The sequence below is a fragment of the Artemia sp. Qi Xiang Cuo genome, chromosome 9, assembly GCF_049724085.1.
Source record: "Artemia sp. Qi Xiang Cuo chromosome 9, ASM4972408v1, whole genome shotgun sequence".
In the NCBI taxonomy this organism is placed as follows: domain Eukaryota; kingdom Metazoa; phylum Arthropoda; class Branchiopoda; order Anostraca; family Artemiidae; genus Artemia; species Artemia sp. Qi Xiang Cuo.
The window spans coordinates 5,420,962-5,447,238 of record NC_142802.1 but is presented as its reverse complement, the minus strand read 5'-3'; the positions used below and the strand labels follow the sequence as shown (position 1 = coordinate 5,447,238).

General features: G+C 35.9%; 2 protein-coding genes across 2 annotated transcripts in view; one reads left to right on the top strand and one right to left on the bottom strand.

The window, feature by feature from the left end:
• LOC148948260 (uncharacterized) overlaps positions 1-26,277 on the top strand; it is a 390,778-nt gene that overhangs the window by 17,738 nt on the left and 346,763 nt on the right. The window lies entirely within an intron of this gene.
• LOC148948262 (3-hydroxyanthranilate 3,4-dioxygenase-like) overlaps positions 15,122-26,277 on the bottom strand; it is a 32,892-nt gene continuing 21,736 nt past the window's right edge. Inside the window, exons 5-6 of the mRNA XM_089093846.1 lie at positions 18,111-18,340; positions 15,122-15,374 (exon numbers count right to left, since the gene is read on the bottom strand). Of these exons, the coding sequence (XP_088949972.1) occupies positions 15,222-15,374; positions 18,111-18,340 (383 nt within the window). The 3' untranslated portion in view covers positions 15,122-15,221. The remainder of the gene's footprint in view (positions 15,375-18,110; positions 18,341-26,277) is intronic.

Below are 26,277 nucleotides of genomic sequence, written 5' to 3'. Positions count from 1 at the left end.
TATATCTAATAAGTAATTATAGATAACTATTTATTTAATTGAAGTCGTGTTGGCCGGTGCTATTGTTGATAAAAATTTAATTATGTGGTAATATATAGATTTGAGGTGTGGGCTGTGGGTTCAGTGTGGTGTCTCATTATTCTTCCGAGTATATCTAGTGTATTACTATTTCTTTTCATCATTTGTTATTATTATTATTATTTTTTTATTTTTTTTAGGGTGCCTATTTTCGAGTATAACTCACTGTGTAGGCACCCTCTGTAAATATTTTCTTTTCCATTGGTTCATATTGTACAAGTGTTATTTTGTCTTGTAGTGATTTAATGAGAAATTAAAAGAACTTGAACTTGAGAAGTTGACTCATTTATGCACTTTAGCTATTCATCTATTCAAAACTATTACAGTTTTTGAGGCACTTATGATGGCATTCCCCTTCCTCAGTTTTTATCCTAGAAAATGAAATAGAAAACGGCGTATAAGGTAGATGGCAGCAATCACGGACCATAAAAAAATGCTCATTTTTGGAGCTGTAAATTTCCTATTTAAGATAAAAATAGAATTGGTAATAGGATAAGGGAGCAGTTGCATATCTTAAGAACTTCTATGTTCTGCTAAGCAATATCAACCATTGCTTATGACGGTGGATATGGCATGAATATCATAATTAGTTCTTGTTCTCTTCCTTGTAAACTTTCTATTTTTCATTTTCCATTTGATATAAAGAATATCAGGGTTTGGACGAGTTTCTTTCTGTTCGTTGTATATTGACATAATATTTTCAGGGAAAAAAAAATTAAACTTTAAATCTTTTAGTTTTTTAAGACTTTATAGTTTGGCCTTCTCGAGAAAAATTTTCAGCAATTTTTAACAACATAAACTCTTTTAAAAATCTGGACACAAATAGTACTGTTTAATTTAGTTTCATACCTCCTCTAGTTGACCTGAAATGGAAAACTTGATACCATTCGTAAAAAAATCTGTTTGCTTTCTTTGATAGCATGGATACACTTACGCTATTTTGATTTGGTTAAATTTTAAGAGCAGAAGTAGTCCCAAAAGTTTGAACATAACATCCTCAGTCGTTCTTGGGATACTGCTGAGATGCCTTATTGGGAATTAGCAATATCACAGTGCACTTTGATTTAATCTTAAGGCAATATTTTGTTTTTAAACATAATGGGCAAATGGAAGGGTGGGCGTGGGAGGGTGGGAGTGGAAGGAGGATTAGTTGCCCTCCAATCACTTTCGACTATTAAAAGGGCATCAGCCCTTTCTATTTTTAATCGAATTAGCCCTTTTCGAAGTTCCCACGACAACTCCTTCGATACGAAGTTCCCTGGTTTAACCAACAACAACAACAACAAATATCACTAATCACTTTCGACTATTAAAAATGGTACTAGCCCTGTGAATTTCAAATCGAATGAGCCCTTTTTCAAGTTTCCACAACAAGGATTTCAATAAAAACCTTATATGCCCCCAGGGCATAACTTATAACCCTTGCCCTGAGGGTTGTGGGGGAGTGTCCTCCTCAAAAACATATTTTCTGTCTGGAAATCAACTACGCTGAACAAAATGGCTATCTCAAAATTTTTGCTGGATGTGTTTGGGGAAGTTATGGCGTGGGGGGGGGCTAGTTGCCCTCCGATCACTTTCGACTATTAAAAAGGGCACTAGCCCTTTGAATCTCCAATCGAATGAGCTTTTTTTGAAGTTTCTACTACAAAGCTTTCTATACAAACCTTATATGCCCCCAGGGTATAACTTAAAACCCTTGCCCGGAGGGCTGTGAGGGAGTGTCCTCCTCAAAAACTTATTTTCTATCTGGATATCAACAACGCTGAACAAAATGGCCATCTCAAAATTTTGATTGGATGTGTTTGGGGAATGATGGGCGTGGGGGGTGGGTAGTGGCCCTCTAATCACTTTCGACTATTAAAAAGGACACTAGGCCTTTAAATTTCCAATCGAATGAGCCTTTTTTGAAGTTTCTAAGACAACGCCTTCTATAAAAACCTTATATGCCCCAGGGCATAATTTAAAACCCTTTCCCTTAGGGGTGTGTGGGAGTGTCCTCCTCAAAAGCATATTCTTTATCTAGAAATCATTTACGCTGAACAAAATGGCTATCTCAAAACTTTGATTGGATCACTTTCGAATATTAAAAAGGGCACTAGCTCTTTGAATTTCCAATCAAATGAGCCCCTTTTCATGTTTCTACAACAACGCCTTCTATAAAAACCTCATATACCCCCAGGTCATAACTTAAAACCCTTGCCTTTAGGGTTGAGGGGGAGTGTCCTCCTCAAAAACATATTTTCTATCTGTAAATAAACTACGCTTAACAAAATGGCTATCACAAAATTTTGATTGAATGTTTTTGAGGGAACGATAGGCGTGGGGGGAGAGGATAATTGCCCTCCAATCACCTTCGATTATTAAAAAGGGCGCTAGCCCTTTGAATATCCAATCGAATGAGCCTGTTTTGAAGTTTATGAGACAACGCTTTCTATAAAAACCTTATATGCCCCCAGGGCATAACTTAAAACCCTTGTCCTGAGGGTTGTGGGGGAGTGTCCTCCTCAAAAACATATTTTCTATCTGGAAATCAATTACGCTGAACAAAAGGGCTATCTCAAAATTTTGATTGGATTTGTTTGGGGGAATAATTGGCGCGGGGCTGGCTAGTTGCCCTCCAATCACTTTCGACTATTAAAAATGGTACTAGCTCTTTGAATTTCCAATCTAATGAGCCTCTTTTGAAGTTTTTACGACAACGCTTTCTATAAAAACATTATATTCCCCGAGGGCATAACTTAAAACCCTTGCCCTGGCGGTTGTGGGGGAGTGTCCTCCTCAAAAATATATTTTCTATCTGGAAATCAACTACGCTTAACAAAATGGCTATCTCAAAATTTTGCTTGGATGTGTTTGGGGGAATGATAGGCGGGGGGGGGGGCTAGTTACCCTCCATTCACTTTCGATTATTAAAAAGGGCATTAGCCCTTTGAATTTCCAATCGAATTAGCCTGTTTTGAAGTTTCTACGACAACACCTTCTATAAAAACCTTATATGCCCCCAGGGCATAACTTAAAACCCTTGCCCTGAGGGTTGTGGGGGAGTGTCCACCTCAAGAACATATTTTCTATCTGCAAATCAACTAGCCTACGCTTTACAAAATGGCTATTTCAAAATTTAGATTGGATGTGTTTGGGGGGAATGATGGGCGTGGGAGGGGGCTCTAGGTGGCCTCCAATCACTTTCGACTATTAAAAAGGGCACTAGCCCTTTAAATTTCCAATCGAATGAGCCTGTTTTGAAGTTTCTACGACAATGCTTTCTATAAAAACCTTATATGCCCCCAGGACATAACTTAAAACCCTGGCCCTGAGGGTTATGGGGGAGTGTCCTCCTCAAAAACATATGTTCTATCTGGAAATCAACTACGCTGAACAAAATGGCTTTTTCAAATTTTAATTGGATGTGTTTGGGGGAATGATGGGCGTCGGGGGGGGGGGGCTAGTTGCCCTCCAATCACTTTCGAATATTACAAAGCGCACTAGCCCTTTGAATTTCCAATCGAATGAGCCTGTTTTGAAGTTTCTATGACAACGCCTTCTCTAAAAACCTTATATGCCCTCAGGGCATAACTTAAAACCCTTACCCCAAGGGTTGTGGGGGAGTGTCCTCCTCAAAAAGATATTTTCTATCTGGAAATCAACTACGCTGAACAAAATGGCTACCTCAAAATTTTGATTGGATGTGTTTGGGGGAATGATGAGCGTGGGGGGGGGGCTAGTTGCCGTCCAATCACTTTCGACTATTAAAAAGGGCACTAGCCACCCCAATTTCCAATCGAATGAGCCCTTTTTGAAAGTCATTTGGTGACTTTCATGCAAAATATATTAGCAAAATAGCGGGAAGCATGTCTTGCTGTTATTTATTCATTTTTTTTTAAAATAAATTCATTTTTTAAAACTCCTTTTGCTCTTTCACAAATGACACAATTTTTTAATGGTTATTAATAGGAATATTATATTTTGTTTGGTTAAGAATTAAAAATTGGATTGTTATTTAAATTTTGGGCGAAATGTGAACATTTGATCAAAATTTTTGAACAACAATAGTTACCAATTTTTGTTTCTTTTAATTTTCGAGTTACCGATTTTAATAATTATTCTACAATGAAATTCAGGTAGAAGGAGAAGGAAAGTACAACATGGATTGAAAATCTGCGAAAGTTCTGTTTTTTTGTGTGAGGCTGAGTCCTGGCTCCCATTCTGCATTCATTCTTTTAAATTGACATATAATCAGCCACCATTTTATTAAAAAAAAAATTGGTAAGGGGACTTACCTCTGACGCAATTATCATAGGCAGCCCAATGGCACTGCCTAAGTGAAGAACGATGTTGGCACAATGTATTTTTTTATTTAAGACCAGGGCACTTCGTATCGAAGAAGTTGTCATAGAAACTTTGAAAAGGGCTAATTCAACTGGAAATTGGAAGGGCTTGTGCCCTTTTTAATGGCCAAAAGTGATTGGAAGGCAACTAACACCCCTCTCGCACCCACCATTTCCCCAAACACATCCAATCAAAATTTTGAGATAGTCACTTTATTCAACATAGTTGAAAGGTCCGTAGATTATTTCATTGAGGATGACATCCTGCCCACAGCCCTCAGGGCAAGGTTTGTAAGTTGTGCCTAGGGGATATATAAGGTTCTTATAGAAAGCGTTATCGTAGAAACTTCAAAAAGGGCTCATTCGGCTGGAAATTGAAAGGCCCAGTGCGTTTTTAATAGTTGAAAGTGATTGCAGGGTAACTAACCCTCCTCTCAAGGCAATTCACTCAACTCCACAGCCCTCAGGTTGTAAGTTATGCCACAGCCCTCATGTTGTAAGTTATGCCCTGGGGGCATATAAGGTTTTTTTATAGAAAGAGTTGTCCTAGAAACTTCAAAAAGGGCTAATTTGATTGGAATTGAAAGGGCTAGTGTCCTTTTCGATAGTATCAAGTGATTGGAGGGCCACTAATCCCCCTCTCATGCCCACCATTTCCCCAAACACAACCAATAAAAAATTTTGAGATAGCCATTTTGTTCAACAGAGTTGAAAGGTCGGAAGTTATATCTTAGAGGATGAAACTCCCCCTAAATCCTTCGGGGCAAAGGTTGTAAGTTATGCCCTGGGGGCATATAATGTGTTTACAGAAAGTATTGTTGTAGAAACTTAAAAAAGAGCTCATTCGATAGCAAATTGAAAGGGCTAGTGTCCTTTTCAATAGCCGAAAGCGATTAAAGGGTAGCTAACCCCACTCTCACGCCCACTTTTTCTCCAAACACATCGAATCCAAAATTTTGAGTTATGCATTTTTTCCAGCTTTGTTGAAAGGTCCGGAAATTATATCTTTGAGGATGAAACTCCCCCTTTCTACAGCCCTCAGGGCAAGGGTTGTAAGTTATACCCTGGAGGCATATAAGGTTTTTATAGAATTCCTTGTCGTAGAAACTTCAAAAAAGGCTCATTTGATTGGAAATCGAAAGTGTTAGTGCCTTTTTTAATAGTCAAAAGTGATTGGAGGATAGCTACTCCCCCTCTCAAGCCCACCATTACCCTAAACACATTCAATAAAATAAAAAGTTTGATATAGCCATTTTGTTTAATATAGCCAATAATTCTGGAAATTAGGTCTTTGAGGATAACGACCCCCCCCCCTCAGCCGTCAGGGCTGTGGGGAAATAGTTTTCTCAGATTATAAGTTATGCCACAACCAAAGCCCTCACGTTGTCCGTTAAGTCCTGGGGGCATATGAGATTTTTATAGATAGCATTGTCGTAGAAACATTTAAAAGGTGTCATTCGATTGGAAATTGAAAGGGCTAGTGTCCTTTTTGATAGTCGGAAGTTATTGGAGGGCAATTAACCCCCCTATTATGCCCACCATTTCCCCAAACACAACCAATCAAAATTTTGAGATAACCATTTTGTTCAACGTTGTTGAAAGGTCCGGAAATTATGTCTTTGAGGTTGACACTCCCCCACAGCCCTCAAGACAAGGGTCGTAAGTTTTGCCCTGGTGGTATATAAACTTTTTTAGCAAAAATTTGTCGTAAAATCTTCAATAAAGGCTCATTCAATTAGAAATTGAAAGGGCTAGTGCCCTTTTTAATAGCCAAAAGAGATTGGAGGGCAACTAACCCCCCTCTCACGCCAACCATTTCCCCAAACACATCCAATCCAAAATTTTAAAACAGGCATTTTGTTCGACGTAGTTGAAATGTCCATAAATTGTGTCTTTAAGAATGACATCCTCCACCCTCCCACGGCCCTCAGGGCAAGGGCTGTAAGTTATACCCTGGAGGCATAAAAGGTTCTTATAGAAAACATTGTCGTACAAAATTCAGAAACGGCTCATTCGATTGGAAATTGAAAAGGCTAGTACCCTTTCTAATAGTCAAAACGGATTTGAGGGCAGCTAACCCCCTTTACGCTCACCATTTCCCCAAGCACATCCAATCAAAATTTTGAGATAGCCAATATGTTCAAAGTAGTTCAAAGTTCTTGAAATTAGGTCTTTGAGGAAAACAACCCTCCCCACCCAAGGCCCTAAGGGCAAGGTTTTCAATTTATAACCTGGGGGCATGTAAGGTTTTTATAGAAAGCGTTGTCATGAAAACTTCGAAAAGGGCTCATTCAATTAGAAATTTAAAGGGCTAGTGCCCTTTTTAATAGTTGAAAGTGATTGGAGGACCAACAGCCAATCCCCTCTCACGCCCATTATTTCCCCGAACACATCCAATCAAAATATATATATATATATATATATATATATATATATATATATATATATACTTATCTCTGCAAAGGTAAAAGGGTGGGGAGGGAGCCTCAATAGCGAAAACTCTCCTCTCATCTTTAAAAATCCAAACATAACAAACTTAAATATTATTTTTGAAATTTCAGTGCCCCACCCCCTCGTTTTAAAAAGATCAGAGGGCAGGTCTTTTTCAGTAGTTAATTTATTTTTGAAACATTTGTTTTCAAATGTTGAAGTTCGTCATAAAGACCGGGAATTGAAAAGGGGGTGGAAACTTCCCTTTGAAATCATATCACCCTCATTACAAAATTATAAATTAATAGAAATTACGTAAAAATTTTCGCTTAAGAGTTCTGATATGTTTAAGCTTCACCGTAGAATCTTAAGTCTTTTTTGAGTTTCGGATAAAGAGGCAGAGAGAGTAATTCGGGCCAAGTGAAACCAAACCTAAGGAAAGGAATTAATATAGCATTAAAAAGTATAACTTCTTGTGTCATTTGGACATTGCAGTAAGTTTTAAACTTTAAATTTATCCATTACAATTCATTATCGTAAAGAATTTTTAACAATTTAAGACAAGATGGAAAATGTTTTCAAAACGCGTGCAATCTATATAAAACTACGCAACGAGATTGATCGCGTTTGAGAGCCCTGAAGCAGAGGTCTCAAATTCTTATCTACTGAATTACAAAATTTCGTACTGTTTTTAATACGGGTAATCACGGATTATATGGCTTTATTGTTATATTAAAGCTCTATTTTTGTTAAACAATAAAAAACTTTAGCGTAAAGAGCAAGGCGTTGAGGAGGGGACAGCCCCTTTCATATACGGAATAATTTCTGTTCGTTTTAAGTTTTAATGTCGCTCCTTACTTTCAGTTTAAAAAACTTGTTGTTTTTATTTAATTTCTGATCGTTTTTCAGTTAATGCAGCTTTTATTTTGGCTCACCGCCTTGTAATATACGTAATGTTTTCTGTCGTTTTAAGTTTTGATGTTGCTCCTCACTTTCAGTTAAAAAACTTGTTTTTTTATATATAATTTCTGATCTTTTTTTAAATATTGCTGGGAAATCCGGCGCCCCTTTCATAGCAATGTCCCTTCTCCCATGAACAATTCGTTCATCGTAAGATCCTCCCACATAACCTCCGGCCCACTCCCCCCCCTCACTACCAGAAAAAATCCCCTCTGAAAACGTCTGTATACTTCCCAATAACCAATACTATATGTTAACATTTGGTAAAGTTCATAACTTTCAGCCCTCCCCCCGGGGATTTTGGGGGATTAAGTAATCCTAATAGATATAGTTATCATATTTTTGACCATGCTGAACAAAATGGCTATCTCAAAATTTTGATCGGGTGACTTTGGTAAAAAAAAATGAGCTTGGGAGGGGGCCTAGTTGCCCTCCATTTTTTTGTTCACTTAAAAATGGCACTAGAACTTTTAATTTCCGTTCGAATGAGCCCTCCCACGATATTCTAGGACCACTGGGTTGATACGATCACCCCTGGGAAAAAAAACAAAAACAAAAAAACAAACAAACAAACAAATAAACACGCATCCGTGATCTTTCTTCTGGCAAAAGATGCAAAACTCCACATTTTTGTACATAGGAGCTTGAAACCTCTGCAGTAGGGTTCTCTGATACGCTGAATATGATGGTGTGATTTTCATTAGGGTTCTATAACTTTTAGGGGGTCTTTTACCCCTTTTTTCGAAAATCAGCCAAATTTTCTTAGGCTCATAACTTCTGATAAGTAGGACTAAAATTGATGAAACTTATATATTTGAAATCACCATTGAAATCTGATTCTTTTGATGTATCTATTGGTATCAAAATTTCGTTTTCTACAGTTTCTGTTACCATTGAGCCGGGTCGCTCCTTACTTGCAGTTCGTTATCACGAACTGTTTGATTTAACAATAAAATAAAATATGATAATATATGATTGTATGTTATCATATAATCAATAAAATATGATTGTTATATCTAACCGGTGGTCTTAAAATTCTAGGAGATGTCTCATCATATCTGAAAATTGATGTGTTAGTGCACTCTTTAAGAAGTAAAAGAAATGAGGTGTATTAACGAATAAAGGAAGAGCGTCTCATAGAGCTTTTGAAATATTCCATTGTGAGTACCTGAAAACCATAAACTCAAGTTTCTTAACAATTTACACTGAATAATCAGAGACAAACCATTTGTTATCTAAACTAGTAGTTACTTTTGTCTCGACATAGATATGCTATTTACTTTAACTGATTTAGCTGTATCATTTGTGTATAGAATCGCAAATATACCATTCCCCGCAAGCACCACTGAAACATTTTTAATATACATCAACAATAAAAGCGGACCATATTGTAGAACCTTGCGTGAGTCCAATATATTCTGCGTCTTAGGGTAAGATATGATAAAATATTTGTTTCGACAAATCACCATCACAGGCCCCCAAAGGTCCGAATTCGGACTTCGGAGTCAAAAGACCTTATGAATACAAAAAAACTGGCAAAATCCAAAAACAAAAATGAAAAAGAAAATTAGAATGGATAATCATTTGTGGGTCCATAACTTAACTGTACAAAGTGTAATTAAAAGTTGTAAGATAAAAACTGGTCAAACTAAACATAAATAAAAACACCCTAGGGGCAAGTTCATAAAAGTTAAAAGGAACACTAAAAAAAGGGGGGCAAAAAGAGTGAATAAACACAATAAACAACGAGAAATTAATATGTATAAAAGTTAAAAGGGATAGTAAAAAGTGTCAATAATTTAAATGCATAAAGTCAATTAAAAAGTTAAGAATATTTAAAAGAAAAGTCAATAAAAACTTGTCAAACTAAAAAGTGGGGGGGGGGGGAAATATGAGAATAAACGCAAAAAGATAAAAAAATATAAATATATATGAAAATTAAAAGGGATATTAAAAAGAGGGGGTGGGGCAAAACAAGCAAATATTTGCAAAACCGGGGCAGCGCCATAATACAAAAAAAGAAAAAAGAGGGGAAAACTAGTAGGATATTTTATTCATTTTTTTCTGTAATGCATGGGACAAAAGTTGTTTCATATCTGGAAGCAACACAGCGAATGGGGGACAAAACAAGGATAAAGTCGGAAACAGCTCGATACGGCTTTAATCTCGATGGGGAGTGAGGCTTGGGGAAAATACTTTTTTGAAAATTCTTTGAAAATTATTCGCAAAGCTCTTTCCTTGACCGATTCAATTTTTTCAATGCTTCGCGGGAGATACCAGGGTGCCTAACTGAAAAAGCATATTCGAGATGCAGGTGGACAAAAGACACATTAACTCTATGGGTGACAACTTTAACATGGATATCTGACTTTAAATTTGAAGAAATTATGACGCCAAGTAATTTGAAGGAAGACACATAAATTTCAGAAGGGATAGGATTTAAACAACAGGGTGAGGATCTGAGGAAACAAGTCGGTATTATTATGGACTTCAGATGGGTTTACTGCCATGCTTAAGTCTGTGGTGTCACCTGCAATTTCATTGTGTATACTCATAGGGATACTTATTAAATATCTGAAGCAAGTTTAAACAACTGTTAGGTCATCAACAAATTTTCATCTGTCAGGATATTTTTTCATGAGGATCCTAATAATGATTGAAAAAAAGGGGACTTAGGAGGGTATCTAAGTACCTAGGGGTATGCTATTTTGAGCAGGGAGAGAATAGAATAGATTTATTTAATGAAAAGAGCTTTCATGGTTTTGGCCTAGGCCGTAACTAACTAACGCTATTTTTTTTACACATTGGTCACTAAAGTGAAAGAACGATCGATTAAATGCAATAATTTACGAACGATTAAATGCACTAACAAAAAAAGGGACGAAAGAGTTCACGAAACGATTTGCACGGCTCCTTGGTCACTTGGTTGACTTGAGGTCACTACTGAATGTGGAATGACTTGGAGTTCGGCAACCAGGTACTTCAGCAGGTTAAATAAGTCGTCAACGTATTTAAACCGATTGTCAACTCCCGAGAGTACGAAATTTATAACTGCTAGAAATAGAAGGGCCGCAAGTTTGCTGCTTTGAGGTGCGCCACACGTAATTTCGGCCCATTCTGAATCAAGATCTCCCGAGAAGAGCGCGTAGACATACTGATTTTGGCCGCGAATAAAATCGATAACAAGTAGCAGAATATGCTTCTTTGCACACGTCGCCTTCAAATTCTTGGCAGCGGTAATATGGCGGAGGCATCCGATTTAACCGTTACGGCTAAATATTAAATTCGTTGACAAGATTCACAATGAAGAAAATTGTGGTTAATTAGGTCAAATGCTTTCTGAAAGTCAGCGGAAATTAAATTTTTCCAGGAATTAAGCTTTTCGAGGATTTTTCCGATGTGGTCGATAAGAGAAACGAGGTAATGGGAAGTAGGAGTAGATTTTAGGTTCCCGAATTGCCTTAGGCCAGTAAGAGGTAAGATTTTTTCCTTTAGCCAATCTACAAGGAATCTTTCATAAAGTTTCGAGAAAATAGGAGTAAGAGAAATAGGATGAACGCCTTCAAAACCACGCTTTCTGTTGTTTTATTTTCATAGGGGTTATGGTACCCTATTTCTACCTATTAAAGTTGACTCATCTATCCACTTCTTCTATTCACTTATTTAAATCTATTAAATTTTGGATATGTTTCTGAAGGTATTCCTCTGCCTCAGTCCCAATCATAGAAAATAAAGTTCCAAATTTTTCCATAGTCACAAACAGAAACAGCTTATAAGGTAGGTGGCACCAACTATAGTCCATGAGAAAACTCATTTTTTCGGAGCTAATTTTTTTTTAATATAAAAAGATTGGTTGTAGGACATGGGATTCGTCGCACATCTTAAGAACTTCTATGTTCTTCTAACCAATATCGATTACTGCTTAAGACGATGGATTTGACAAGGCTATGATTATTATTTATTGTCTCGTTCCTCATAAATCTGCACTTTCCGTTTTGTTAAAAGAAAATCACGGTTGGGTTGAGTATCTCATGCTTTTTTTAAACATCAAAAAATTCATTCGATATATGGTCATTGATATCTAATTGATTTTTATGTTGTTTAAGTATTAATTCCAACAAAAGACCTGCCACAACTTGTTCTGTTGAATAACCTGCTAGAAGTTGAAATTGATATCCAATTAAAAAAAAGCTAAAAAAGTAAAAGCCAATCATTTTGAAATATTCTCCAAGAATTTGGACAATGATAATATATTTCTAATTGGGTGACTGTTATTTACATTAGATTTATCTCCTTTTAATAATCGTATTACAATTAAAATTTTGAAATGATCTCTAAGAGTTTAGACAATGGTGGTAAAATTTTAATTGGGCTATTTAATAATAAATTTTAATTGGGCTATAACAACGATTTAATTGTCCGAAGAAGTGATTCAGTTACTATTACAGATACTACAGTTATTATTCAGATATTCAGATAATACAGTTATTATTCAGATACTATTACAAATTCTAATTCTCACTACAGCATAGCAGTATGAAGCTCGTCATACCGCTATTTGGTTCTGAATTCGCAATAACTGTCGTTTTTAAAAATTGATTTGGGTTCTTTAACAATTAACACAATTTCTTTAATGGTTTTTAATCGGAACAATAGTAAAGTTTTTTTTGTTAAGAATTACTTTTTGGATTTTATTTAAATTTTAGACGAAAGGTGAATATTCAGTCAAACGGTTTGGATAAGAAAAGTTTTGTGTTAAGAATTTTAATAATAGTTTTACAATGAGATTTTGAGTAGAAGGGGAGGGAGATTACTATTGGATGGATTGATGATCTGAAAAGTTGGGCCGAACCCCTGATTCCCTTTTTGTACAGATTTTTTAATACTGACGCATGCTGAACCGCTATATTGTTATTTTTTATAGTTTAAAAAATATTATTCGATTATGCTGTAACTGTGTCTTCATTTTTTTTAAAAAGTTCGTGGTAACGAACTGTAAGTAAGGAGCAACCCGGCTCAATAGTAACCAAAACTCTAAGAAACAGAACTTTGATACCAATAAATACATCAAAAGAATCAGATTTTTATGCTGATTTCAAATATATAAGTTTCATCAAAATCATACCCATTAAAAGTTAGAAAATGTGCCTATTTTAGAAAAAAGGGGGAAACACCCCTTAAAACTCATAGAACCTAAATGGAAATCATACCATCAGATTCAGCATGTCAGAGAACCCTACCGTAGATGTTTTAAGCTTCTATATTAAAAATGTGAAATTTTGCATTTTTTGCAAGAAGAAAGATCACGGATGCGTGTTTATTTGTTTTCCCCTAGGGGTGATCGTCTCGACCCAGTGGTCCTATAATATCGCGAGAGGGCTTATTCGAACGGAAATTAAAAGTTCTAGTGCCCTTTTTAAGTGACCAAGAAAATGGATAGTAACAAGGCCCCCTCCCCTGCTCATTGTTTCCCAGAGTCACCCGATCAAAATTTGAGATAGCCATTTTGTTAAGCATGGTCGAAAAATATTATAAAAATGTTTTTGGGGATGACTAAAACCCCACAGTCCCCTCGAAAAGGGCTGCAAGCTATGAAGTTTGTCCAATGTTTACGCATAGTATTGGTTATTGGGATGCATACAGACGTTTTCACGGGGATTTCTTATGGTAGTTGGGGGGGGGTCTGGGGTTACGTGGGAGGATCTTTCCATGGAGGGAGTTTTCATGGAGGAAGGGACATTTTTATGAAGGGGGTGCCAGATTTCCCAGCATTACTTAAAAAAAACAATCGGAAATTAAATAAAAAAAACAAGTTTTCGACTGAAAAACTTTTTAACATCAAAACTTAAAACGAACAGAAAATATTACGTATATGATTAGGTTCGTTCCCTAGTCAATGCCTCGCTCTATACGCTAAAGTTTTATTAGTACTTTCGTAAGAGCTATTTCAGGCCCATCAGGGTTCGGCCCAACTTTTCAGATCATCAATCCGTCCAATAGTTATCTCCCTCCCCTTCTACTCAAAATCTTATTGTAAAACTATTATTAAAATTGTTAACACAAAACTTTTCTTTTATCCAAACCGTTTGACTGGATGTTCACCTTTCGTCTAAAACTTAAATAAAATCCAAAAACTAATTCTTAACAAAAAAAACTTTACTAATTTTCCTATTAAAAACCATTAAACAAATTGTGTAAATTGTGAAAGATCCCAAATCAATTTTTAAAAACGTCTCAATATTTAATTGAATTATTTTTTATCTAATTTTAAAGAATTGCAAATCTGTTGTATTTTCTTTTTTCTAGTTTCTAATCTCTTCTAAGCTTTATTACACTTTCTTATCTATTCCCCATGTCTCTATGTTTGTTCCCACCTTTCTCTTCATTGTGGTTTTTAAGATCTTTCTCTTCATTTAGTTTTTATTAGTTTTTTTTTATATTTTGATTGTTTTCGTTCCACATAAGTTTGTCTCTGAGCTAATAAATACACCTTAATTCAGTTATTAATTCATCCAGTTCTTAATTCAGTTATTAATAAATCCAGTTGTTTATTTTGCCCTGTACTTCGTTTAGTGCAAAAAATTGATTTATCAATTTACTTTCTATCTCTTCTAGGAATTCAGTAAAATAATAACATTTCAGGGAATTTAACTACGATTTGACGTTTAAAGTGACGATACTACGATACTACGATATGACGATTACACGGAATTGGAATTGCAAAAACAGCAGCATCAGTTAATTATAGTTAGTTAAAATATTGGTGCAATAGTTTTGTGATCGTACACTGGCTCCATTATTAAATGGGGATAAATATTAATCGAAATTTATTTATTATATTTATGTGCATATTTTAAATTAAGCTAGTATTATTGTTCAAAAATTAAGTTAATAATTTTGTCAGCCCACTCTCCATTTGCTAGTGGGTCAACTGCCTTGCTCATACACCAGTGTTTAAATATAGCATATAAAATGCCGAACCTCATAGAGTCTCTATGCTGAGATTATCTTTGAGCAGCTCTCTGAAGAAAATACGGTAATATTTTGACATAAAAATAAGCTAGATCTCAATCACAGATTTTAGGATGTAGCACTGGGTGTCCTCGGTCTATTGTTTCGGTGTTCGCACCTTGTTTGACATGGACGTGGTGAAAAGGACCCTAGATTCTTCCAGTCACAATACCTAACAGTCTTACATATAACCGTTTTTGCTTCTGAGACTAAATTTCAATTTCGCTTAATTATTATTACATCGTTACATTGAAATCACATTTGTAATATGATTAAATTTTCCGCCCAAAAATGCTAACATTTTCAGTATACACAAATTCAAAGCATTAGTTTATTTTTAAAGGTTAACCACAATACAAACACCAAAAAGCAGCCAGAGAAAAAGAGAAGCAACGTTGCATGTCAACGGTATGTAGTTCAGTTTCGTTCATAAGGCATTACTATCTGTAAGACTCTAGCGCCATCTTCTCTGGTGATTTTGTAGCGATGACCTTTGCGAATGTAACCTGTGTCGTCAGCTTCTAGAATACGAGTCGCTTCTCCAGCAACATCAAGGATGGATAACCCACGCGAGAAAATTAATAATTATCAGAATTAGAAATGTTACTTAAGTCTCATAGGATCTCGTGTCTAATGGTAAATTTAGTACTAAAAATTGCTCTCACCTGTCAAAAATTGCAAGAAAGGAAAGCTTTTAAGGCGAGCATCATATATATTGAAAAGAGAAATATTCATACATTACGCACGAATTCTAATATTCTGACTCCAAGAAAAGTCTGAAAAAACCCTATTTTAAGTTATTTTACGGGTGTTCCCAGGAAGAATAGAATAAAAATCATATTAGGCTAAAAACTTACAATCAAACCACATGCACTGATTAGTTGTAAAATTATCTGTAAATAGTATAGAGAATCAACAAATTCTCCGTCCCGTTCTTCCTTCAAACAACTTATGGAGAGAAAACTTCAGGTACATAGGACAAATTGTTACTATAAACTTGGTAACTTAACTTTTTAATATATATATATATATATATATATATATATATATATATATATATATATATATATATATATATATATATATATATATATATATTTTACTGAAAAAATTAAAGCTTCACGAATAGTTTTATCAAACAGTTTGTGGTAACGAACTGTAAGTATGGAGTGACACGGCTGAATAGTAATCGAAACTCTAAAAAGCAGAGTTCCGGTAACAAGAGATACATAAAAAAAAGTCGGATTTTTATGCTAATTCATTAACTAAAACATTAATTTTAATGTTACCCATTAAGATACGGGCCTGATAAAGGGGCCGTAACTTTTGTGTTATGTCTTTTCTTTCTTTTTCGTACGGGTTATTGTATCGAACGGTTATTCTAGAAGATCGGGAGAGGTATTGTTTGATCGGAAGTTTAAAGTTCTAGTGCCCTTTTTAAGTAACAAATAAAATGGAGGGAAGCTGGCCCCCTCACTCACATCAATTTTTCTACCGAAGTCGTATGATAAAAATTTTAGACAGTCATTTTGATCATCATGGCTGAAAGATCTGACGACTATACCTTCGGAGATAACATGACCCCCCAAAGGCTCTGGGAAAAGGGCTGCAAGCTAAAAAATTTAACCATTGTTTACGCATAGTATTTGTCATTGGGATGTATACAGATATCCTTTTGGCGGGAGGGATTTTCTGCTTGGGATTTACTACAATGAAAATTTTTATAGCTAGGTAAGCTTCCGGGGGTGGGATTTCTAGGAGAAATGTCAATCTAGGGGAATTTGCCAGAATATCTTTTTGAAATTATATCTATTTGTCTTGCTTGGTCTTTGTCGATTAAATTTAACATGTGGAGATGTTCAAGAAAAATATTCAGTGGGGTTGAGATTATCTGAAGGTGTTTTTCACGGAAGGAGGATTTTTCTGTGGGAGAAATTTTCCTTGAGGAATTTTTCACGGGAGCAACTTTTCACTGGAGGTTGGGGAATTCCAAAAAAAAATTCCAAAGAGGGAAGATATCTGACATAATTTGAAAAACGATCATAAAGTAAAGTCATTTTCAAATGGTAAGGATATTTTCAAATGGTAATTTCATTTTCAAATGGTAAGGATATTTTTTTAAGACGGAATCTAAAAAAAAACGGAAGTTTTAAGGGAGAATAGTATTGTCCGGGTAAATTTTTCGGGGTACATTTTACGTGAGAGGAATTTTTTTGAGGAAGTTTATGTTGGGAGAAGGAAGTTTCCATGAACGAAAGATGGTTTTCTTGGCATTATTTGTAAAACGATCATAAATTAAGTAAAAAAAAAGATTTATGATCAATTTAAGGATAATATAGCAAGCAATTTATATTTTAAGTTACCATTTTATTTATTTTTTGGTATTTTATTTTTTTTGAGGCATTTACTAAGCACCAAAAAACAAGTTAAAAAAAATAATTACAAAAATTTAAAAATTACACTTCTGTGTTTTCTAAATGCAAACACCTCTAAAAAATACCCTTTTCCCAGCCTGATAGCTGGGTAAAAGTTTCAAATTTTAACACTACAGTAACTTTAATAATGTGTTTTGTAGCAGTTATTTTCTAATGAAAATGTAATTTTTTTTTAGTTTTATATGGTATCATGGCTTAATGTGATGATAAGTTAAACCTGAGCTGCCTTTTTTCTAATGAAGCTCCATGAATGCAGAAGGGCTATTTTTATTCGGAGGGATTCCACCATTATGTTTTCAAGCTTTTTCATTCTTAGCTTAAAATTTTAAAAAATACTTGGCATAGATTGGACTTTAGCTGTCGCAGCTTAGTTAAAAGCTACAGCCAAATGATAAAATGGGCGTTTAATGATCCATTTAATTTTGAACCAATTTTCTTAAAGTTTTGAGCCATTTAAATTTAAACCTGCAACTTCCCTTGCAATAAATTTAATTTACTACAATTTATTTACCTGATTGAAAACATAAATACTTTTGAAACACTTTGAGTAATAAAAATGAGAATAGAGTCTAAAACAGACCTCATTGAAGTCCCTAAGGACAGAGTAATTTTTTGTAACTTGTAGCACTGAATATGTATTTTGTCAATATTTTTGTTTGTCATTAGTGGGTTTCTCTCTCTCTCTCTCACTCTCTCTCTCTCTCTCTCTCGCTCTCTCTCTCTCTCTCGCTCTCTCTCTCTCTCTCTCTCTCTCTCTCTCTCTCTCTCTCTCTCTCTCTCTCTCTCTCACACACACTTTCTCTCTCTCTCTCTCTCTCTCTCTCTAATAATAATAATAATAATAGTAATAAAACAAAAAACTAGAACTTACAAGAGCCCATATAAAAGTGTCTGCGTCTTCGTTGACAACTTCATCCTCCCCAGCTCCATATACAAATATATCGCTGTGATATTTTCCCTGGAACAAATCAAGCTTACCATTTCTAAGCTTTTGACTGTTGCGGTCTAGCCACTGCTCAAGTGAAAATGGCTCGTCAATGCTTACATTTTCGTCAGGTTTAAAGGGAGCAACCACTAGCTTAGAGTTAGCTGACGGCTCGCCTGAAGCAGTAAAAGCTAAGGTTAATTGTAGTTTTGCAATGGCCTATACAAACTAGGCTAGTTTGCCTAAAGAGACCTAATGAGACCTTGGCCAAAAAAGACCTGATATGAAGACCTACTCAAGCCATTAGACAGCCTTAGAATTTTGTATTAACAGTAATTCTGATGAACAAGTTTTTAATAATTTTACTACATAATTTTGGGTGGACGAATATTCTTATTCACATAAATGGAAATTATACGTGACTTCTTCTTCTATTAATTTATAAAAAAACGTTTTCACAAGACAAGTTTTTCAAAGAGAATTAAAGAGCTCCATTAAGCCAAGAATGAGCAAAAAGAAAGTCAAATAATCTTCCAAGCGTAAAACTACCACAAATCATAATAAAAAAAATAAATGAAAATAAAAACGAACAGAAATTACAGTAAAAAGTCAAACTCAAAATGAGCAAAAATTAAGATGAGTAGGGCTGATAACCCCTATGCCTTCTCAAGACCAGAAAAAAATTTGCGCTTTACTGAAAAAACAAACAAACAGATGACCGTGGATTGTCAATTAAGTGAATGACATATTCACAAAGTGTCAATTAAGAAACGACATATACTGACATTTCTTCGTTAAGGTTTTGATAATTTTTCATTTTTGAAAGTAAGAAAGGTGAACAAATTTCCAGCTGTTTATTTATTTATTAATAGTGCTTTGTAGTAGTTTTACGCTTGAAAGATTATTTGACTTTATTTTTGCTCATTCTTGGCTTAATGGAGCTTTTTACTTTTCTTTGAAAAACTTGTCTTAAGGAAAAGTTTTTTACTTAATTTCTGTTCCTTTTTTATTGACATAGTCTTTTTCATGGGAAAAAATTTGTAGGCCTGTATCTTTTTAGTTTTCTTCTATAAGAATCCATAGTATGGAATGCTATTTGTATGTTGGAGAAAATTTTTCAACAGTTTATAATCCTGACACAAACAGTATTTTTTAATTTGAATTTATAGCTTCTGAAGTTGACCTGAAAAATAAACTTAATATCATTCCCAAAAGATTCTATCTATGCTCTTTGACAACCTGGATACACTTACACTCTTCTTATTTATTTAAATTGTAAGGACAGAAGTAGTAATACTAGTATCCCCTAAAGTTTCAACTTAATACCCCCAGTCGTTCTTGATATATTGCTGAGGTGTCTTATTGGCAACCATTTAACACAATACCTTTTGATTTATTTTAGAGCAGCATTTAGTTTTAAAGTAAAATGAACCAATTGCATAATTGTGGGGGTTGAAATGCCTAATAACCTTTAAGACATAGTTGCTGGACCGTTCTACTATGTTGAACAAGATGGCTGTATCAAAATTTTGACTGCATGCGTTTGGAAAATGAATGGGTTTGAGAGAAGAGCTGCTTAACCCCCAATCTCTTATTACTCTTAAAAATGGCACCAGACACTCGCACTGTAATTGGAGTGTAAAGGGAAGAATTCCCCCTTGATATATTTAGTAGAATCATTTTAAAAGAGTAAAAACGAAGTGGAAATATATTAAATATATTATATTTTCAGTAAAGTGCAAATTATGTTCTGGTCTTGAGAAGGCATGGAAGTTGTCAGTAGAGAGGCCTCATGAGCTCCCGTACCCACACCATATATGGGCATAGAATACTGTACCCACACCATATATGGGCATAGAGTCAATAGGGAGAACACGTGGTTAATGGGGTCAATGACCTAAATTTCGCAACAACAACATCGACCTTGACATTCGCTGAGAGCGTGCACTTACAACAACATCGATCTTGGAACACCTGTGCTGTCGACCTCAATTCACCTATCGTGAATCAATAATTCCCCTTAGAAACAACAAATTAATGTCCCCTTCTTGACAGATCAATCAATCAATGACATCATCTGTCAGACTTTAAAAATTTCCGCCTAGAAACATTTCTCCAGGAATAGATCCATATCATTAATGTCTTTGCCTCGGGAACAACTCTTTTGGTCGAACTCCACAGGATATTAATAACCACAGGCCATGGAAACAATTAGGCAAGAAACATCTGAGCGATGAATTATTTTCGCACGCGAGAAGGTTTTATATTAATTTGAAATGCATTAGCACAGAGGTACCAATAACAACGGAACACGCTGAATTTACGTTTAGTGATTATTTGGGCGAAACTGTTTTAGACAGGTTATGGAACTATTTCAGCGAAACAGATAGAGACATTTTAAAAGATGATTTTTGAAGAGATTTTGGAGGAGGTTTTGAGTGTGCTCGTTATAATACACAAGTTTCATTTGAACAGTGTTGTGAGGTCCTCTAACCCAACCCCAAAGGGTTCCAATCCTCCTACCCCAACCCCGAAGGAAGCCCCCGGTCCTCAAAGCCCCCTTAACTCCCAAAGGCCCTCCACCGGTCCCCCCAAGGCCCACCCAGACCCCCAAATGCCATCCCCAGGCCCCAAATGTCCACCAGGCTCCCAACTGTCCCCCCGGACCCTCACAGGCCCCCCAAGCTCCCAAAGGGCCACCGGCGCCCCAAAGGCCCACCCAGACCCCCAAATGCCATCCCCGGGCCCCCCAAAGGCACATCGAGCTCCCAAAGGACCAACGGGGTCCCAAAGGCCCTCCAACGGTCCCCAAATGACCCCCAGGCACTCAAAGACCCTCCCGGTGCCCCCAAGGCCCCCCCCGACCCCCCAAAGCCATCCCCGGACCCCAAAGCCCATCCCCCGGTCCCCAAAGGTTCCCCCGAGCTCCCAAAGGACCACCGACCCTCAAGGGGCCCACAGACCCTCAAAGGTTCTCCCCGAGCACCCGTCTTTCATTGATGTGTGTTGTCTGAAACCTATGATTTGGGATGTGTAGTTTGCTATTTTCGACTGTTCTAACCTGGATTTCTTAGTCTTTCATAGGTGTGTGTTGTCTGAAACTTATGATTTGGGATGGGTGGATTGCTACTTTTGACTTTTCTGAGCTGGATTTCTTAGCCTTTCATAGGTGTTTGTTGTCTAAAACCTATAGTTTGGGATGACTAGTTTGATATTTTTGACTTTTCTGAGCTAGGTTTCTTAGCCGTTCATAGGTGAGTGTTGTCTGAAACCTATGATTTGGGAATATGTAAATTGCTATTTCCGACTTTTCATAACCGGATTTCTTAGTCTTTCGTAGGTGTGTGGTGTCTGAAACCTATGATTTGGGATGTGTGGGTTGCTATTTTTTTTACTTTTCTGAGCTAGATTTCTTAGCCATTCGTAGGTGTGTGTTGACTGAAACCTATGATTTGGGATGGTTAATTTGCTATTGTTGACTTTTCTGAGCTAGATTTCTTAGCCAATCATATGTGTGTCCTTTCAGAAAATTATGATTTGGGAGGTATAGTTTGCTTTTTGGACTTTTCAGAGCTAGGATTCTTAGTCACTCATAGGTGTTTGTTGTCTGAAACTTCGAGTTTGGGATGAGTAGTTGGCTATTTCAGACTTTTCTGAGCTAAGGTTTCCTAGTATTTCGTAGGTGAATGCTGTCTGAAACTTATGATTTGGGATATGTAAATTACTATTTCGGGCTTTTCTAAGTTAGATTTCTTAGTCTTTCATAGGTGTGTAGTGTCTGAAAACTATGATTTGGGATGTGTAGTTTGATATTTTCATCTTTTCTGAGCTAGGTTTCTTAGCCTTTCATAGGTATGTGTTGTCAGAACATTATGATTTGGGATGTGTGGGTTGCTATTTCAGGCTTTTCTGAGCAGGATTTCTTAGCCATTCGTAGGTGTGTGTTGACTGAAACCTATGATTTGGGATGGTTAATTTGCTATTTTTGACTTTTCTGAGCTACATTTCTTAGCCTTTCATAGGTGTGTCCTTTCAGAAAATTATGATTGGGAGGTATAGTTTGCTTTTTGGAATTTTCATAGCTAGGATTCTTAGTCACTCATAGGTGTTTGTTGTCTGAAACTTCGAGTTTGGGATGAGTAGTTGGCTATTTCAGACTTTTCTGAGCTAAGGTTTCTTAGTATTTCGTAGGTGAATGCTGTCTGAAACTTATGATTTGGGATATGTAAATTACTATTTCGGGCTTTTCTGAGTTGGGTTTCTTAGCCGTTCATAGGTGTGTGATGTCTGAAACCTATGATTTGGGATGTGTAGTTTGCTATTTTCGACTTTTCTGAGCTAGGTTTCTTAGCCTTTCATAGGTATGTGTTGTCAGAAAATTATGATTTGGGATGTGTGGGTTGCTATTCCAGGCTTTTCTGAGCTAAGGTTTTCTAGTATTTCGTAGGTGAATATTGTCTGAAACCTATAGTTTGGGATGAGTAGCCCGCTATTTTTGACTTTTCTGATCTAGGTTTCTTAGTCTTTCGTTGGTGTGTGTTGACTGAAACCTATGATTTGGGATACGTAGTTTGCTATTTTTGACTTTTCTGAGCTGGATTTATTAGCCTTTCCTAGGTGTGTGTTGACTGAAACCTATGATTGGGATGTGTAGTTTGCTATTTTTGTCTTTTCTGAGCTAGATTTCTTAGCCGTTCATAGGTGTGTGTTGTCTGAAACTTATGATTTGGGATGTGTAGATTGCTATTTGAACTTTTCAGAGCTATGATTCTTAGTCCGTCATAGGCGGTTGTTGTCTGAAACATCTAGTTAGGGATGAGTAGTTTCGCTATTTAATGCTCTTATGAGCTAATGTTTCTTAGTCTTTCATAGGTGAATAATGTCTGAAACCTATGATTTGGGATATGTAAATTACTATTTCGGGCTTTTCTGAGTGGGATTTCTTAGTCTTTCATAGGTGTGTGTTGTCTGAAACCTATGATTTGGGATGTGTGGATTGCTACTTTTTACTTTTATGAGCTGAATTTATTAGACTTTCATAGGTTTTTGGTGTCTGAAACCTATAGTTTGGGATGACTAGTGTGCTATTTTTGACTTTTCTGAGCTAGGTTTCTTAGCCGTTCTTAGGTGAGTGTTGTCTGAAACCTAGGATTTGGGATATGTAAATTACTATTTCGGGCTTTTCTAAGCTAGATTTCTTATTCTTTCATAGGTATGTGTTGTCTGAAACCTATGATTTGGGATGTGTGGGTTGCTATTTTTTGAATTTTCCGAGCTGGATTTCTTAGCGGTTCATAGGTGTTTGTTGTCTGAAACCTATAGTTTGGGATGACTAGTTTGCTATTTTCGACTTTTCTGAGCTAGGTTTCTTAGCCGTTCTTAGGTGAGTGTTGTCTGAAACCTATGATTTTGGATATGTAAATTACTATTTCGGGCTTTTCTAAGCTAGATTTCTTAGTCTTTCATAGGTATGTGTTGTCTGAAACCTATGATTTGGGATTTGTGGGTTGCTATTTTTTGACTTTTCCGAGCTGTATTTCTTAGCGTTTCATAGGTGTTGTAGTCGGAAAACTATAGTTTGGGATGAGTAGATTGCTATTTTTGGCTTTTATGAGCTAGGTTTCTTAGCCGTTCATAGGTGAGTGTTGTCTGAAACCTAGGATTTGGGATATATAAATTACTATTTCGGGCTTTTCTAAGCTAGATTTCTTAGTCTTTCATAGGTATGTGTTGTCTGAAACCTATGATTTGGGATGTGTGGGTTGCTATTTTTTGACTTTTCCGAGCTTGATTTCTTAGCCGTTCTTAGGTGAGTGCTGTCTGAAACTTATGATTTGAGATGGTTAATTTGCTATTTCCGGCTTTTATTAGCTAGTTTTCATAGACTCTCATAGGTGTGTGTTGTCAGAAAATTACGATTTGGGATGTGTAGTTTGCTATTTGAACTTTTCAGAGCTAGGATTCTTAGTCCATCATTGGTGTTTGTTGTCTGAAACCAATAGTTTGGGATGACTAGTTTACTATTTAAGGCTTGTTCATTTTGAATTTCTGTCATGAAATGCAAGAGTTGGAAAATTAGGGTCTTAGTCCACCAGCTCAGTATTAGGGTCCCAGTCCACCAGCCTGAACGGTGGAAATTCACTAGCTCAGAATTGGGGTCTTAGTCCACCAGCCTGAATGGTGGAAATTCACTATCTCAATATTGGGGTCTCAGTCCACCAGCCTGAAAGGTGGAAATTCACTAACTCAGAATTAGGGTCTTAGTCCACCAGCCCTAATGGTGGAAATTCACTAGCTCAGAATTGGGGTCTTAGTCCACCAGCCTGAATGGTTGAAATTCACATTAGACGACACAAAAACTTACACACACACAAAAACTTACACACACTCACAAAAACTTACGCACACACAAACAAAATTACACACACACACACATTAAAAATTACACACACAAACAAAAACATACACACACACTATGAAAATTACACAAACACACACACAAACAAATACACACACACACACACACACACACACACACAATAAAAAACAATCAAACAATCACTAAAAAAAAAACACACTCAAAAAATAAAAAAAACACTCACACACCAATACACAAAAAATAAACACACACACACGCAAAATTACACACACACGACAAAACATACACACACACAAAAAATAAAAAAAGCACACTAAAACTTACACACACACACACTAAAAAATACACACACACGAAAAAACTTACACACACACACACACACAAAATTACACACACACACACACACACACAAACTTACACACACACACACAAACACACACAAAAACAAACACATGCACACCAAAACTAACATTCACACAAAAACTTACATTCACACAAAAACTTATACACACACACACACACACAACTTACACACACACAAACACACACTAAAACACACACACACACTCAAAAACTTACACACACACAAACACTTACACACACACACACACACACACAAAAACAAAAAAATAAAAAAGAAAACAAAAAAAAAAAAAAAAACAATAAAAAACAAATACACACACACACACACACACAAAAATAAAAAAAACACCCAAACGAAAACATACACACACACACCAAATCAAACACACACACAAACAAAAGCACACACACACACCAAAACAAAAAAAAACACACACACACACACACACACACACACAAACTGACACACAAACAAAATTAAACACACACACAAAAAAAAACAAAAACTTACACACACACACACACACACACACACACACAAACAAACACAAACACACAAAAAACTTATATAAAAACCAAATAGATTAGACAAAACAACTATTACACACACACATACAAAAACTAAAACAAACACTCAAAAACTTACATGCACACACAAACTAACCTGAACACACACACATACACACACACACAAAAAAATACACACAAGCACGCAAAATTAAACACGCACAAACACACACAAAACTTACACACACACAAAATCTCAATTGAAAAAACTCTCAACATAGATCACACACACACAAAAAATTAAAAAAATACACACAAACACAAACAAGAAAAAACTTACACATGCACACGATATCTAAAATGCACAAAGAAAAATATACCCAATCACACACACGACAAATTAAACAAACAATACATCAAAATCACACACAAGAGATTAGACAAACACTAAAATACACACACACACACACACAAAACTTACACACACACTAAAAAAATGACACACACACACACACAAAAACTTACACACACACACAATTACACACACACACACACACAAACACAAAAAAAATTAAACAAACACTCAAATAATTACCCACACACACAAAAAAACTTACACACACACACGAACACATAATCACACACAAACAATAAAACACACTCACAAAAACTTACCCACACACAAACACTAAAATACACGCACAAAAACTTACACACACACACACACGAAAACTTATGCACACACACGAAAACTAGCATATCACAGTTACATTGTCTTAATTTTTCAAATTTCATTTTGAATTTCTATCGTGAAATGCAAGAGTTGGAATATTTCAGTAGTGACTTGCTGTGCTTTACCTTCTC